Here is a 14,294-nt window from a genome sequence, read left to right as displayed (position 1 = left end):
TGAGAAATTGAAAATGGAGTTGTAGAATATAGGCATTTCATTACTAAATTTACAGGCTTTAAGCGGGTTAAAAGTCTATATATCGCCGGTACGCATGCTTGTTGTAAGAGCAGCCTAAATTTAATAAGAGAGAGAGAGGAAAAAGAAATAGGGAAAGTCCCATAATGAAAATTTGCAATTTAGCTTGATGAGGCTTCAACTATTATTTTAGGTACATTTGAGAATTGAGATTTGCTCTCAAATATAACTTGAATTGGGATTTAAATGAGAGCATAAGCAGCCCAGTAAGAAATTGAGTACTACATGCATAGGCCTTAATCGAGTTAAAAGTTTTGGAATATACCTGCAGTAGGAATGCTTTATTGAAGAAGGCAAAAATCTACAGACCGGTGTGTTGAAGAAGTCAAAAAATGTTCCTCGTCAATCGGGCTAGAATCAGAGGATCCATATCCGGCAAAGGAATGCACATATCCATAAAACTCCCCAAATCTTCGGAAAGTGGTTTTACGATGTCAGCAACCACAGAAACATAGGCTTTTAAATGACACAAACAATTAATTCCAAAAAAATTGTCAAACTTTGTATAAAATTTGCAAAAAACCTGGAATGTCATGAAAGATTTTAACTGTTTGTGCAAAGTTAAAACGAAAGTCGGAATAAATATTAAATTTAGGTATGTACTATCTACCTGGCTAGGACATCCTTAACTAGAACTAATATGACGTCACACATTTCTTTACCTGGAATTTCGAGGAGAATTTACTGTTAAATATCATATCCAAATATTTGGCGCTATTTATCGCTTCTTAAGGCAGTCCTTTCAGTTTCGATTTCGCACAGATTGGCAAAGATATCTGGTCTACTTTGCTGACGAATCTGACTTTGGTACCCAAGAAGTGAGTAGGTTTGATTGTGTAATTATATTATGACCGAAACATCATCTTCGTGTGACTCCAATTAGAATGGCTATCCACCAAATTGAAGTTAAGAAGATAAAACCCCGTCAAAATTTAGGTTAATGTATCTATTCGCTGTTCAAGGGCTTTGGGTGGAAACTATCTCCAAATATAATTTTAGCTCACTTGTCGGTCATGTGACATCACCCAGCCTCTGTGACTTAAACTAACAAGTCGAATTTAATGTCCACTAAATTATATTATTTGTTAACAAACATTTACAGTTCACTGCATTCAATGTCTCCGTATGTATTTTGATATTGTTTCTCTATCATTGCTTTTCAAATTTGGTTTGTGCGCTAAATAGAGGAAGGTAGAAGTCAGTATTTCAGCTTCCAGGTTGAAATATTTCCTCAGGGTTATTGCTTCTTTGTTTGTTTTTTTATTTATCAAAAGTTCTCTGTGTGTTTGTTTCTGTGTTTTCTAGTAAGCAGAGTTCAGTCCATTGCTTATACGCGATGTACTCTATAAAATGTTGGCCTCATCTCCTAGATGGTTTACTTATCGGTTTTATGTAAGACTAATTTTTCTGGCGGGTACTGAAGCTATAGGTCTTAAATGTATACTCATTTATACCTATGTATACGTAAGATATCTTTTTGTTCCTACTTCTATCTTTTGTTTTTGTCTTCCCGTTTCATACAAAAACAAATCGTGGTCTATAAAATAAAAATAGATGAAGTGGTGGCAGTGAATCAACGAACGACAGCCTACTAATAAGGCAAAAACCGCCGCCACCATCGCTGTTGCCACTGTCAATATCGGTTCTGTCGATGTTGTGCGAGATCTCGATAAAATCTTGTACTACAAAAACAAATACAACAGATATACATACTTACAACAAAACAAGCAATGATTTTTTAGACCAAAAACAATCAATAGTATCATTAGAATAGGTTGCTATGCATATTGTAAGGCTAAAGATAAAGTACTATTCACAATGTATTAAAACAACTAAAAAAGAGGGAAGAAATTTGAATTATAAATGAAATGAACACAAAAAATAGTGGAGAAAAACATAGATCGGGTACTTGATCTTTAAGTTTTTTTTTGTCTTTGTAGGGAACAGATATGGTCAATTAGAGAGAAATAATCCACCTTTCGCATTCGTTTTAGCTCAAACAGCGCTATTTTGTGATTTTTTGAGACACTTGAACTCGAAAGCAGTAAGTGTCCCGTCGATACATAAGAAAGGGTTCTAATCGCTGTTTTGCACTAACCTACTGGACTGATAGCTACCTCGATGTTAAAGCGAAAAAGAGCTGAATGACTTCCTTCACACGAATGTACCATGTATCGAATCTGTTACCTGCACATTACTTTAAATATCATATATATTATTTCTAGTTGCTGTTTTTATGTACGGGTCCCTTTTTCGCTTTTATTTGGAATCCAAATGTATTGTGACGAATATTAGCAACATTAAGGGATACTATCATCTCTAAGCCGATACTAAGCAGTCACTTGCATGTACATAAACAAATCAATCATTATGTCTACACATATGTACATACAAGCAGCGGAGAGATACGCGCAAACACATGCATATATCTGAGATACTCACAAAAGTATGCAATCAACATTACTCACAAAACCACTCGCATATGGCTATGCGAGAGGCTATAAACTACAGATACACACGCGATGCGTATAGCTGGTAACCAAGTAGAAAATTCTAGCAGAAGACAGCAGAGAGTATAAAAGGAGCGAAAGATGAGCAGGCAGCGATCAGTTTGATTTAAGCACGCTATCAGTTGCGAAGTATTTTCAAAGTAGTCTAATAAAGACCATTTTGCATTTTGAATATTGGAGTTATTTATTCAACAGTTAAGCGATACGAACGTTAGTAGAAGGTTGCAAATAAGTGGAGTTTCCCTAAATACGTTACAGTATAAACAAAGTTTTGGTTGTAAAGATGGAGATTCGGGATTTATCAAGCTTTGGGCAATTTTGGTCGTAATGCCTTCATTTAGCTATATTTTATTAAAATAGTTTGTTGAAAATAAACGATTGTGAGCACCCAAAGAAATCTATTTGTACTGTGGCACTTTTGTGAATAGTTGCACTGTATTACCGACAGTTGCTACCATACGCTCGATAGCAGCGCAAGCTTTAAATTTTAATTGATTGATAGAACAGCTGATTTCTGTTGTTATTTGATAAGAGACTTTTTTATTGGTTGCGCAGGATGCGCATGGGTCCGGCTCGTATACATAAATTTATACTAAAAAAGTAAAAAAAAAATTTGCACTTTACCTGAAAATTGTTTATAGCCGCCAAGTATTTTATGTTTCCACCATTTGACAATATTACCCGCCATTTTGGCAGCGTAAACGTGCACGACGTGACGCCAAGGAAATGCGGAGGACGCTATATTACTATTATTGCTATTGGATGATACGATTTTTGTTCTTATTATTGCTGCTATTTTATTTAACAATTAGAGAAAATTGGTGTAAGGATGCTCGTTGCACTTTTGTTTTATTTTTATTTTGTTTGGCTGTTTCTTTGCCTTTGTTATTTAAGAATTTGTTGGCATTTTTTTGTTGCTTCACAATTTCTTGCTTATTTGTTGTTTTTTCTTATACAATAATGCTTTTTGCACTTAGCAGAAGAAGTAGCGCGTATCTTCTTCCACAATTGGTTTGCGTGATTTACGACTACACAACACAAATTTTCACGTGAATCGAATTGGATACGAATTAGATGAAGGAAGATGCGAAGGATTTGTTATTGAGTAAAGAAGTAGATAATAGTATTTGGCATAAAAGGAAAATTTTTATATTAGAAAAATAGTTTTTTTTTAATTTTCATAAATTTCTTTTTTCTTGTACTATTTCTATTTTGTCATAAATGTTATAATTTTGTATACCGAGCTGTACTTGTACACAAAGCGTTATAATTTTGATTGGATAACGGTTGGTTGTACAGTTATACAGGAATCGAAATAGATATAGACTTCCATATGTATATCAAAATCATCATATCCATATGAAACAAATTTGACTAAGCCATGTGCGTCCGTCCGTCTGTCCGTCCGTTACCGCGATAACTTGAGCAAATATTGAGATATCTTCACCAAATTCGGTATACGGAATTATCTGAACCCAGAATATATTGGCATTGGAAATGAGCGAAATCGGATGATAATCACGCCCACTTTTTCGATATCGAAAAGTTAGAAAAATGGAAAAAATTAGATAATTCGAAAACGAATACCGCCAAGTTAATTAAATTTAGTAGATGAATTGCTTTTATGATGAATAACATAAATTCCAGAAAATTTTGGAATATGGGCGTGACAGCACCCACATTTAGAAGAAGAAAATTTGGAAGTTTAGCAAGCCGTAAATCAAAAGCTTTTAAAGTTATTACATCAAAATTTGCTGGAAACCTTCTCCTTGCCAAATTATATAGAGTGAGTGAAGATAATCAAAATCGTTTTAAGACCACGCCCACTTCTCCTAAAGGTCTTACTTTAACAAAGTTCGCAATAACTCTATGGTATTTAACTACATTAGACTGATATTCTACTTCAGTGGTGGTATGGTTGAGCTAAGAACAAAACTTAAACAAATTTTGAAAATGGACGTGAACCGCCCCTTTTTGTGTTACTCTTTCCAAAACACTTTTAATGCTATGGGGCGCACAAAAACCTCTCAATCCGAACGAAATTTCGCATGTATATTTTTTTATAGCTACAACTGTTTGCTCTGGATACGATCGAAATCGCCTGAAAGTCACTCGCCAAAGCCTTGCGCAGCCTTTAACACTATTAACCAATAAAGCAAACAACAACAGCGTTTCAAGTGCACAGCTGGGTACGTAATGTTCGGTTTCACCCGAACTTAGACTTTCTTACTTGTTTTTAAATCGATTTGTGTTCTTTATATATCAGTAAGCTTTTTTATAACTTTTTGTAAAATGTTTTTATTTTTATTATATAATTTTTTATATGATAATTTTTGTTGTGCTATAAATGTTAGGTTAGGTTAGGTTAGGTTAGGTTAGGTTAGGTAGTAGCTGCCCCGATAAGGATAGCTCACTTCGACAACACGAAGGTCCGTTAAAGTGATTTGGTGATTCCACCTCATCATCCTCCATACAGCTGCAGCAGGATAGAGTTTCCAGTATATGGAGACGTACCGCTTGGATACCCATGGGACAGTGCCCTTTCAAAACCCCAATGACCATTGATAGGTGAGCCTTAGTGAACCCAATTATTTCAGCAGACCTCCTGCCATCCACTTTCGGCCAGAAAGATCTTGCTACCCTGCAAGACGTGGTGTCCGCCCAACGTTTGCTGAGCTGACTCGAGGCCCTGCCAGCGGGAGGAGGTTGGCCAGCGGGAGCGAGGTGGCCAGCGGGATCCCGAAATCCCTACAGCCATGTTCATCCGGTTAAGTTAGACCGATGCGGGCTAAGACAGTTAACCGGGATATCACTATGGCCGGGGACCCAGATAATCTTAATTGTAAAATAATTCGATGCAATAGCAAGCGAGATCAACCACTCCCAGACCACCCTCGATCGCACTGTAGTTGAGCTCAAGACCTTGATATCTGCTTGGCTATCAGAGTAGATGTTAAGTTCCCTAACCGTAGTAGCACTGTACAGCATTCCATCCACCGCATCCTTAATCGCAGCAACTTCCGCTTGGAATGCACTGCAGTGATCAGCCAACTTAAACTTCCGGCTTACATTTAGCTCTTGACAAAAGACCCCCACCAACCTTTCCGTCCAGCTTCGACCCATCCGTGAACAATTTAACCGGTCCCATGGCCCAGATAATTCCTCTTCTCCACTCCTCTCTCGGTGGAATGACTGGGGTGAAGGTTGTATAGGGAGCAGCTATAAATGTTATAATTGCTATTTTTTGTGTTTATTTCAATAACCTTTTTTATAAATTTTTGTCATACATTTTTATTTTTATTCGATTATTATTAATTTTTTTTTTCAAATATTTTTTATTTATTGCATATTATATAAATGTTATAATTTTTTGTTTTTTTTTTTAATTTTCAAATTAAGTTTTTGTGTTATGTATTGCAATAAGCTTTTTATGCGATAATTTTTTATTTTTTAATAAGTTTCTTTATTTCAATAATATTTATTGTTTGTTAAGGATTATAAATGTAATTTTTTATTATTTTTTTGTGTTTCAAAAAGCTGAAAAAATATTTTTTGTACATATATAATTTGTTTTTTTATTCCAATATTTCTTGGTTTGGAAAACAATAAGATACTTTTTTATGTTTTCTATTTAAGTTTTTTTGACCTTAAAATTTTTGTTGTTAGATGTTATAATTTTTAATTTATTTATTTTTATTTAGGTTTATCTCAGAAAATTTTAGTTTAAATACATACATTGGTTTTACTTAAAAAAGAGCAACGAAAAAAATGTGCCAATTGTTTGGGAATTTTTTTTTAAACCTCGGTTTTTTTAGTTTTCGCAATTTTTTTTTTTTTTTTTTTTGTCAATTCTGTTTTTTTTTTTGGGAACCAGCATCAACACTAGCAACAACATCAGCACTGAAATCCAGCGAAGAATCAATCTTGCCAATAAATGCTACTTTGGACTAGGTAGGCAATTGAAAAGTAAAGTCCTCTCTCGGCGAACGAAAATCATACTCTACAAGTCACTTATCGTACCCGTCCTGCTATATGGGGCAGAAGCATGGACCATGACAACAGCAGATGAAGCGGCTTTGGGAGTGTTCGAGAGAAAAGTTCTTCGAAAGATTTATGGACCTCTACGCGTTGGCGATGGCGAGTACCGAAGAAGATTTAATGATGAGCTTTACGAGCTTTACGCAGACATCAACATAGTCCAGCGAATTAAAACGCAGCGGCTGCGCTGGCTAGGCCATGTTATGCGAATGAAAGATGATGCTCCGGCCAAGAAAGTGTTTCTATCGGAACCCGCCTATGGAAGCAGAGGTAGAGGGCGGCCCCCACTCCGTTGGAAGGACCAGGTGGAAAACGATTTAAACTCCCTTGGTGTGACCAATTGGCGCCGGTTGGCGGAGCGAAGGAGCGACTGGCGCGCCTTGTTGGACGGCCATAACCGTTTAGACGGTTAAGCGCCAATTAAGTAAGTAAGTAAGTTTTTTTTTTTTCGAAAATAGTTTTTAGAAATTTTGAATTGTAAAGTTTTTTAAGTGTTTTATTAATTTATTTGATATTTAGAAATTTTTCCTTTTTCTATGTGATTTTTCGTTCTTATTTCTGTTTTTATAGTTTTCATGAATAAATTTTAATTAATAATTTTAATTTTTGGAATATTTGAAATTGAAAAGCTAAAAAATTTTTAAAATAATTAATAAATTTTTTTAATGATTTTCGTAGTTTGTAAATTTAAAATTATAAAATTTTTTAATTGCTAGAATTTGTTTCTGTTGGGGCTCTGTAACTATTCATTTTGTAACTATTTCATTTTTTTGTTTAATAGTTGTTGCATAATTTTTTCGCCATTTTAGTTTTTTTTTTTTCAACACTATTACTTTACTGCAAACACTAGAAATAATTCACTTTTTATTCTGCTGATCATTGTAATTTCTGGTCTGCTCAATTTTACTTCAAACACTAACAAATTATACAACTTCATTTTTACAACTCTCCACTCCCCTGAATCCTGTATTTGTGTATACATTTTCGATGCCCTTTTATTGCACATGCATATATGTATATGTGAGCATGCATCCATACATACATAAGTATGTATATTCTTATCGGCAACGCCAGGTAGCGTAGCTACTTTGATGACAGTTTGGTAGTTAAACCATACATCACGCACGAGTACCTAAAGCGGCCGCAAGTCAAAATGTTTGCACATACAGTCAAACATACATATTACTAACATGTATATATGTGTTTGTGTATACAATTTTCAGTCACAGCATGCACTTTTCGTTTATCGACGGGTTTTACTGCATAAAACGTAGGTAGTATTTTTCCATTTTGTTCTACCAAATATTTTTTACTGTGTCACTTAAATCTTTTTCTCTTTCTTGGCACTTTTGCTGATTTTAGCTGCTTTTGATTGAATTTTTACCATCAATTTTTTTTTATTTTTTATATTTTTACACTTTCTCTGTGCAATTGCTTGCTTAGATTCTTTGCAAATCAACAAAATTTTACTTTTGGTAATTTTCGGTTTATCGCGATTTATTTAAATTAGATTTTTTTTTTCAAAAACCAGAAACTTTACTAAAGCAATTTACAGTGCTTCGGGTTTCAAACTTTTTGTAATTTTCTGCAACAGATGTCGCAGTGCTGTGAATATCCATTGGCAAGAACCAGAATAGAAGTAGAAATAATGAAGACAAACAAACAACCGCTGTGCTAACTGAATGGTTATAGCAGCGGCGCCTAAACGTTGCCGATGAAGGAATTTGGCAGTTCCCGTAATGGATCTTTACAACGAGCTTTGGCAGTTGTCTAAAAAAAAAATTTTCTTTCTTCTTTCTAATTAAAAAAATTTTCAATTAAAAGAAACAAGTATCATAACAACAATAATGATAAAAAAATAATTATAGTTAGGCCTTGTGCTCGATTCAAACCCGCGATCTTACAAAGCAGTAGGCCGATATAACAACAAAAAATTGTTTTTGTAATTTTTTGCTTATTGTTGTCGTTGTTTTCCTATATTAACACGCACACGATTTTCACCACTTATTTGCTTATTTTTCATATTTTTTGTTTGCATTTTTTGTTTTCTTTCTTAATATTGCTTTTGCTTGCCTTCTATTCAATGTTGGCTACAAACTGTCGGTAACAAAAATCAAACTGTCTGACACAGCCAGGAAATTCAATGGTTATGGAAATTACATCCGGAAATTTGTTTGAGATGTTTGAGAAAAAAATGCAGCGTTTTGGAGTAACAAAGGAAAACATTCATTGTTGGTTGGCTTTTGGGTAAATACATATTTAAAATTTGTAAAATTCAGAAAAATGCTGAAAAAAGTGCAGATGGGTTTTTGCAAACTTTAACACTTTCTTATGTAAGTCATGCGCTGCTTATTAAAAAAAAAATAATAATAATAATTTTTTTTCTCAATATAAAATTTTTTTTTTCATGATAAAAAATAACAAAAAAACTTTGTCATATGTATAAAAACTCGCAATTTTATTAGTTAAAAAAAATACAAAAATTAAATATAAAATGGTTTATGTACTTTTAAAATTTTTACTCGTAAAAAGAAAAGCGCAGTTAGGTTAGGTTAGGTTAGGTTCAAGTGGCTGCCGTCCACATTGGAGCGGCACACTTAGGCCTTATAGGCCCATTGTGAAACCACACGGATTTGTTCCGACTCTCCTAATCAAACCACTTTGTTGAGTTTATGAAGCTAACTAAGCGTCGTGTATATGTAGCTATATCAGTCAGATCTACGAGAAAAATCTTGCCCATAAAACGTTGCCTTCTTCTACCGAGCGCTGGACATTCACAGAATAGATGCCTAACAGTTTCGGGCTCTTCTTTGTTGCCGCAGCTTCTAGAATAATCATTAAATGGAGGTCCAATCCTTTCCGCATGCGGTCCAATACAAACATGACTCTTGAGAAGACCTACAACTAAGGAAAGATCCCTCTTATGGAGGGTGAGAAGCTCTCGCGATCTCTTCTCATTCCATTCCGGCCATGTGAGTTTTGCCGTGTGGCATCTATCATGATGCTTCCACCTGACTCTCGCTTTCATCAGTAGAGCCTCCTTTATCTTGAGCTTGCAGTCCACAGCGTTATGTATGACCGCAAGCTCAGCCTGAAATACGCCACAGTGATCCGGAAGGCGAAGCGATCTTTGTATCTCCAATCGTTCTGAACAGACACCCCCTCCGACCCTGTTATCCAGTTTAGATCCATCTGTGTATATCTGAATGCTGTTAGTGGGCCAATCAGGGTCATTCACCCACTGTTCCCTCTCAGGGATTAATATCTTGTATCCCTTGTTAAAGTTGGTATGTGGTTTGCAGAAATCTGTCCATTCTGGTATGCAGAATCTGTCGGGAATTTCAGTATGTTTGCAGTGAGACCATGTGGTCAGTTTCCTCAGCCAAAAGCGCAGTTATTTTTGTTAATTTGTACAAATATCAATTTTAATATTTTACTTAATTTAAATTAAACTTAATACATAAATAATTTTTTATAGTATAAATCAAAAACCGTTAAACCTATCGTAACAAAATTCGGCGGAGAGATTGCCTTTACTATAAGGTATGCTTTGAAGAAAAATTAACGAAATCGGCTAAGGACCACGCTCACTTGTATATGAAAGATTTTTAAAAGAGTCGTGGACGAATAAAATAAGATAAAGCTTTGCAAAAAAGAGCTTTATATCAATGGTATTTCATTTCCCAAGTGGATTTATAACAACAAATAGGAAAAACTTAAAATGGGCGTGGCATCGCCCCTTTTGTGACCAAGCAATTTTCTATGTTTCGGTAGCCATAACTCGAAGAAAAATTAAAGGATATAAAACAAGATTAAACAAGTTTAAAAGTGTCGTAGACTAGAATAATAAGCTATATCTTATCAAAAAATAGTTTTGAATCAATTATATTTCACTTATCAAGTTTTATTGTAAGGGGCGACATTTTTCTTAAAAGGCGGTGCCACGTGTTATGTAGAAAAGTAATTTATCTGTAATGAAATGCACAATTGAAGCTCACGCTGAGTATATAATGTTCGGTTACACCCGAACTTAGACACCTTTACTTGTTTTGATTTGTATTACTTTTACGGAAATGTTTTAATTTTCTTATGTTCTGATAATAAATTTCGCTATATTTTAACATTTAGATTTTAATTTAAGGTCAACTTTTGCTGTTTTCTGGCTTGAATGCACTTTCCAATCACCTTTCTCTAAAGCCGCAAAAACTTACTTATATAAGTATTTACAAAATTTAAATTTTCTTATTAAATATCCACAATTTAGTTATTATATCACTCGAACTTAGTACGACATCCGCTACTCCTCTATCATACGAACTCACATTGCTTTTAAATTATTTCGCATACGTATTCCGTTTATTTAAAAATTCAGTTTGTTTACACCGTAATTAGAAGAGTTTTTTCGAAAAAAACACATTTGTTTTCAAACACTACCGCCGTTAATTAGAAAATTTACAACATTCGCTCTCAACATACGACCACTGACTGACTATGCTAACTAAATTGACACCATCGTATTGCCGCAAAAATACTACATACATATAAAATTGCCTCTACTCTGCCATACTTTACGCTTACGTTTACGTTATAAATGATGTATTCGTTTTTTGTTAGTATTTTACTACTAAAACAAACGTTGACTTCGTCGTTGCCGTAAACGTTGAAGTCAACGTCGACTTTGTTGTTGTAATCGTCATCATTTTCAACTTCAGTACAAGTCGTTTCTTTTGTTCTTTTTGTTTTTGCTTTTTATACCCAGCTGTACTTGTACACAGGGTATTATAACTTTGATTGGATAACGGTTGGGTTGTACAGGTATAAAGGAATCGAGATAGATATAGACTTCCATATATCAAAATTGATTGAGCCATGTCCGTCCGCCTGTCCGTTAACACGATAACTTGAGTAAATATTGAGATATCTTCACCAAATTTGGTACAAGAGCTTATATGCGCCCAGAATAGATTGATATTGAAAATGAGCCAAATCGGATGATAACCACGCCCACTTTTTTTATATATATAACATTTTTGAAAACACAAAAAACCTGATTATTTAGAAAATAATACACCTAGAATGTTGAAATTTGACGTGTGGACTGATATTGAGACTCTTGATAAAAATTAAAAAAAAAAATTTAAATAGGCGTGGCACCGCCCACTTGTGATAAAATCAATTTTACAAATATTATTAATCATAAATCAAAATCAAAAATCGTTAAACCTATCGTAACAAAATTCGGCAGAGTTGTTGCCTTTTTTATAAGGAATGCTTTGAAGAAAAATTAACGAAATCGGTTAAGGACCACGCCCACTTTTATATAAAAGGTTTTTAAAAGGGTCGTGGGCGAATAAAATATGCTATATCTTTGCAAAAAAGAGCTATATCAATGGTACTTCATTTCCCAAGTGATTTGTAACAATAAATAGGAAAAACTTTAAACTTAAAAAAATGGGCGTGGCACCGACTAAGCAATTTTCTATGTTTCTAGTTCAGAATAGAACCATATGTATATGTATTATTGCGCAGCCTTGTAACAGTATTAAGCACACAAAACAAACAACAACAGCATTTCAAGTGTACAGCTGGGTATGTAATGTTCGGTTTCACACGAACATAGACTTCCTTACTTGTTTTTTGTTATTTTTGTTGATTCCACAGTCGACGGCAATCACCATGCCATACAGCATGGTGGTAGTTTGCTCGTATTGCTCACATGCTGGCTGCCGGTTTGACTATTTGCCTGTATGACTGAGTGGCGGCACTCCAAAGCGCAAGTCGGTAAACGTAAAAACACAACACAGAACGCGTGGTAGGGCCGAGTGAAGTAAGTGTTTGAAGAGGTACACGGAACAAAAAATTATAGAAATATCTTTGAAATTTTTAAAATAAATACTAGTGTAGTTATTACACACTATGTAACCTTAACCGCAACCTTGACTATAACCAAACCTAGCTATCAACGTAAACATAACCGAAACCATACCCGTAACCATAATCATACCTGTTGCCATAACCATACCCCTAAGCATAACCATAGCCATAAACATAGTGATAGATATGATCCTTTTTGTTTAATGTGGTGATCTGATTTCATTTCGATTAACCTAAGCTACAAAGTCTAGCTTATTCAATGTGATGTAATCATAAAAATAGAATAGCTTGCAGATCACTTTTCATTAAGTCAAATCACATACAGGCGATCCCAGACGTGAAAAACAATAAAAAATACATCTCAAATAATATAGAATTGAAATAAGTTATACCAAAACTTGTTAAAGCATAAACTTACATGAAATTACATTGAGGCATATCATGTCACATTCAATTATATTGAGTTATCTGAACAGATTTTTATCATATGATACATATTTGGTACCAGATATATCATATCACTTGACATCAGACACAAGCCATCATCAGTTTTCAAAATATTTCGTGTAACGTCATATTGACTCAAAACAAGCAAAATCGAATAATATTTACACATATCAAATAGTTTTTAGCCTATAAAATCTTACCAGAACACATACAAAAAATTTATCACACCAAATTTGATCAAATCATATCACGGCATATCATATCATATCATGTCGAGATAAGAGGTGTACAAGAAAATCGTTAAATTCTTTCATATAATTTGATATTAATGATATATGTAAGTACTTCCAAAATTCATGCTATGATATCACATCATATGAGATCACTATTATAAGCAGAATACTTCAAATGAAATATAAATAATCAATTTTACAAATATTATTAATCATAAATCAAAATCAAAAATCGTTAAACCTATCGTAACAAAATTCGGCAGAGTTGTTGCCTTTTTTATAAGGAATGCTTTGAAGAAAAATTAACGAAATCGGTTAAGGACCACGCCCACTTTTATATAAAAGGTTTTTAAAAGGGTCGTGGGCGAATAAAATATGCTATATCTTTTCAAAAAAGAGCTATATCAATGGTACTTCATTTCCCAAGTGATTTGTAACAATAAATAGGAAAAACTTTAAACTTAAAAAAATGGGCGTGGCACCGACTAAGCAATTTTCTATGTTTCTAGTTCAGAATAGAACCATATGTATATGTATTATTGCGCAGCCTTGTAACAGTATTAAGCACACAAAACAAACAACAACAGCATTTCAAGTGTACAGCTGGGTATGTAATGTTCGGTTTCACACGAACATAGACTTCCTTACTTGTTTTTTGTTATTTTTGTTGATTCCACAGTCGACGGCAATCACCATGCCATACAGCATGGTGGTAGTTTGCTCGTATTGCTCACATGCTGGCTGCCGGTTTGACTATTTGCCTGTATGACTGAGTGGCGGCACTCCAAAGCGCAAGTCGGTAAACGTAAAAACACAACACAGAACGCGTGGTAGGGCCGAGTGAAGTAAGTGTTTGAAGAGGTACACGGAACAAAAAATTATAGAAATATCTTTGAAATTTTTAAAATAAATACTAGTGTAGTTATTACACACTATGTAACCTTAACCGCAATCTTGACTATAACCAAACCTAGCTATCAACGTAAACATAACCGAAACCATACCCGTAACCATAATCATACCTGTTGCCATAACCATACCCCTAAGCATAACCATAGCCATAAACATAGTGATAGATATGATCCTTTTTGTTTAATGTGGTGATCTGATTTCA

The 14,294-nt window shown here is 34.3% G+C and overlaps 1 protein-coding gene across 9 annotated transcripts in view; it reads right to left on the bottom strand.

The window, feature by feature from the left end:
* Positions 1–14,294, bottom strand: part of nkd (naked cuticle) — a 299,338-nt gene that overhangs the window by 260,847 nt on the left and 24,197 nt on the right. For 2 of the 9 annotated variants that reach the window (XM_067787364.1, XM_067787370.1), the window contains exon 1: positions 3,213–11,096. The exons of 1 other annotated variant lie outside the window; for it this stretch is intronic. In XM_067787364.1, the coding sequence (XP_067643465.1) occupies positions 3,213–3,276 (64 nt within the window). In that variant the 5' untranslated portion in view covers positions 3,277–11,096. Of the gene's footprint in view, positions 1–3,212; positions 11,097–14,294 lie in introns of those variants that run through there. 6 more of the 9 variants (XM_067787365.1, XM_067787366.1, XM_067787367.1 and 3 more) reach the window with 6 other exon arrangements.

This window comes from Eurosta solidaginis, chromosome 5 (assembly GCF_040869045.1).
Source record: "Eurosta solidaginis isolate ZX-2024a chromosome 5, ASM4086904v1, whole genome shotgun sequence".
NCBI classification, from domain to species: Eukaryota; Metazoa; Arthropoda; class Insecta; order Diptera; family Tephritidae; genus Eurosta; species Eurosta solidaginis.
This window is presented reverse-complemented; position numbering and strand designations above follow the sequence as displayed.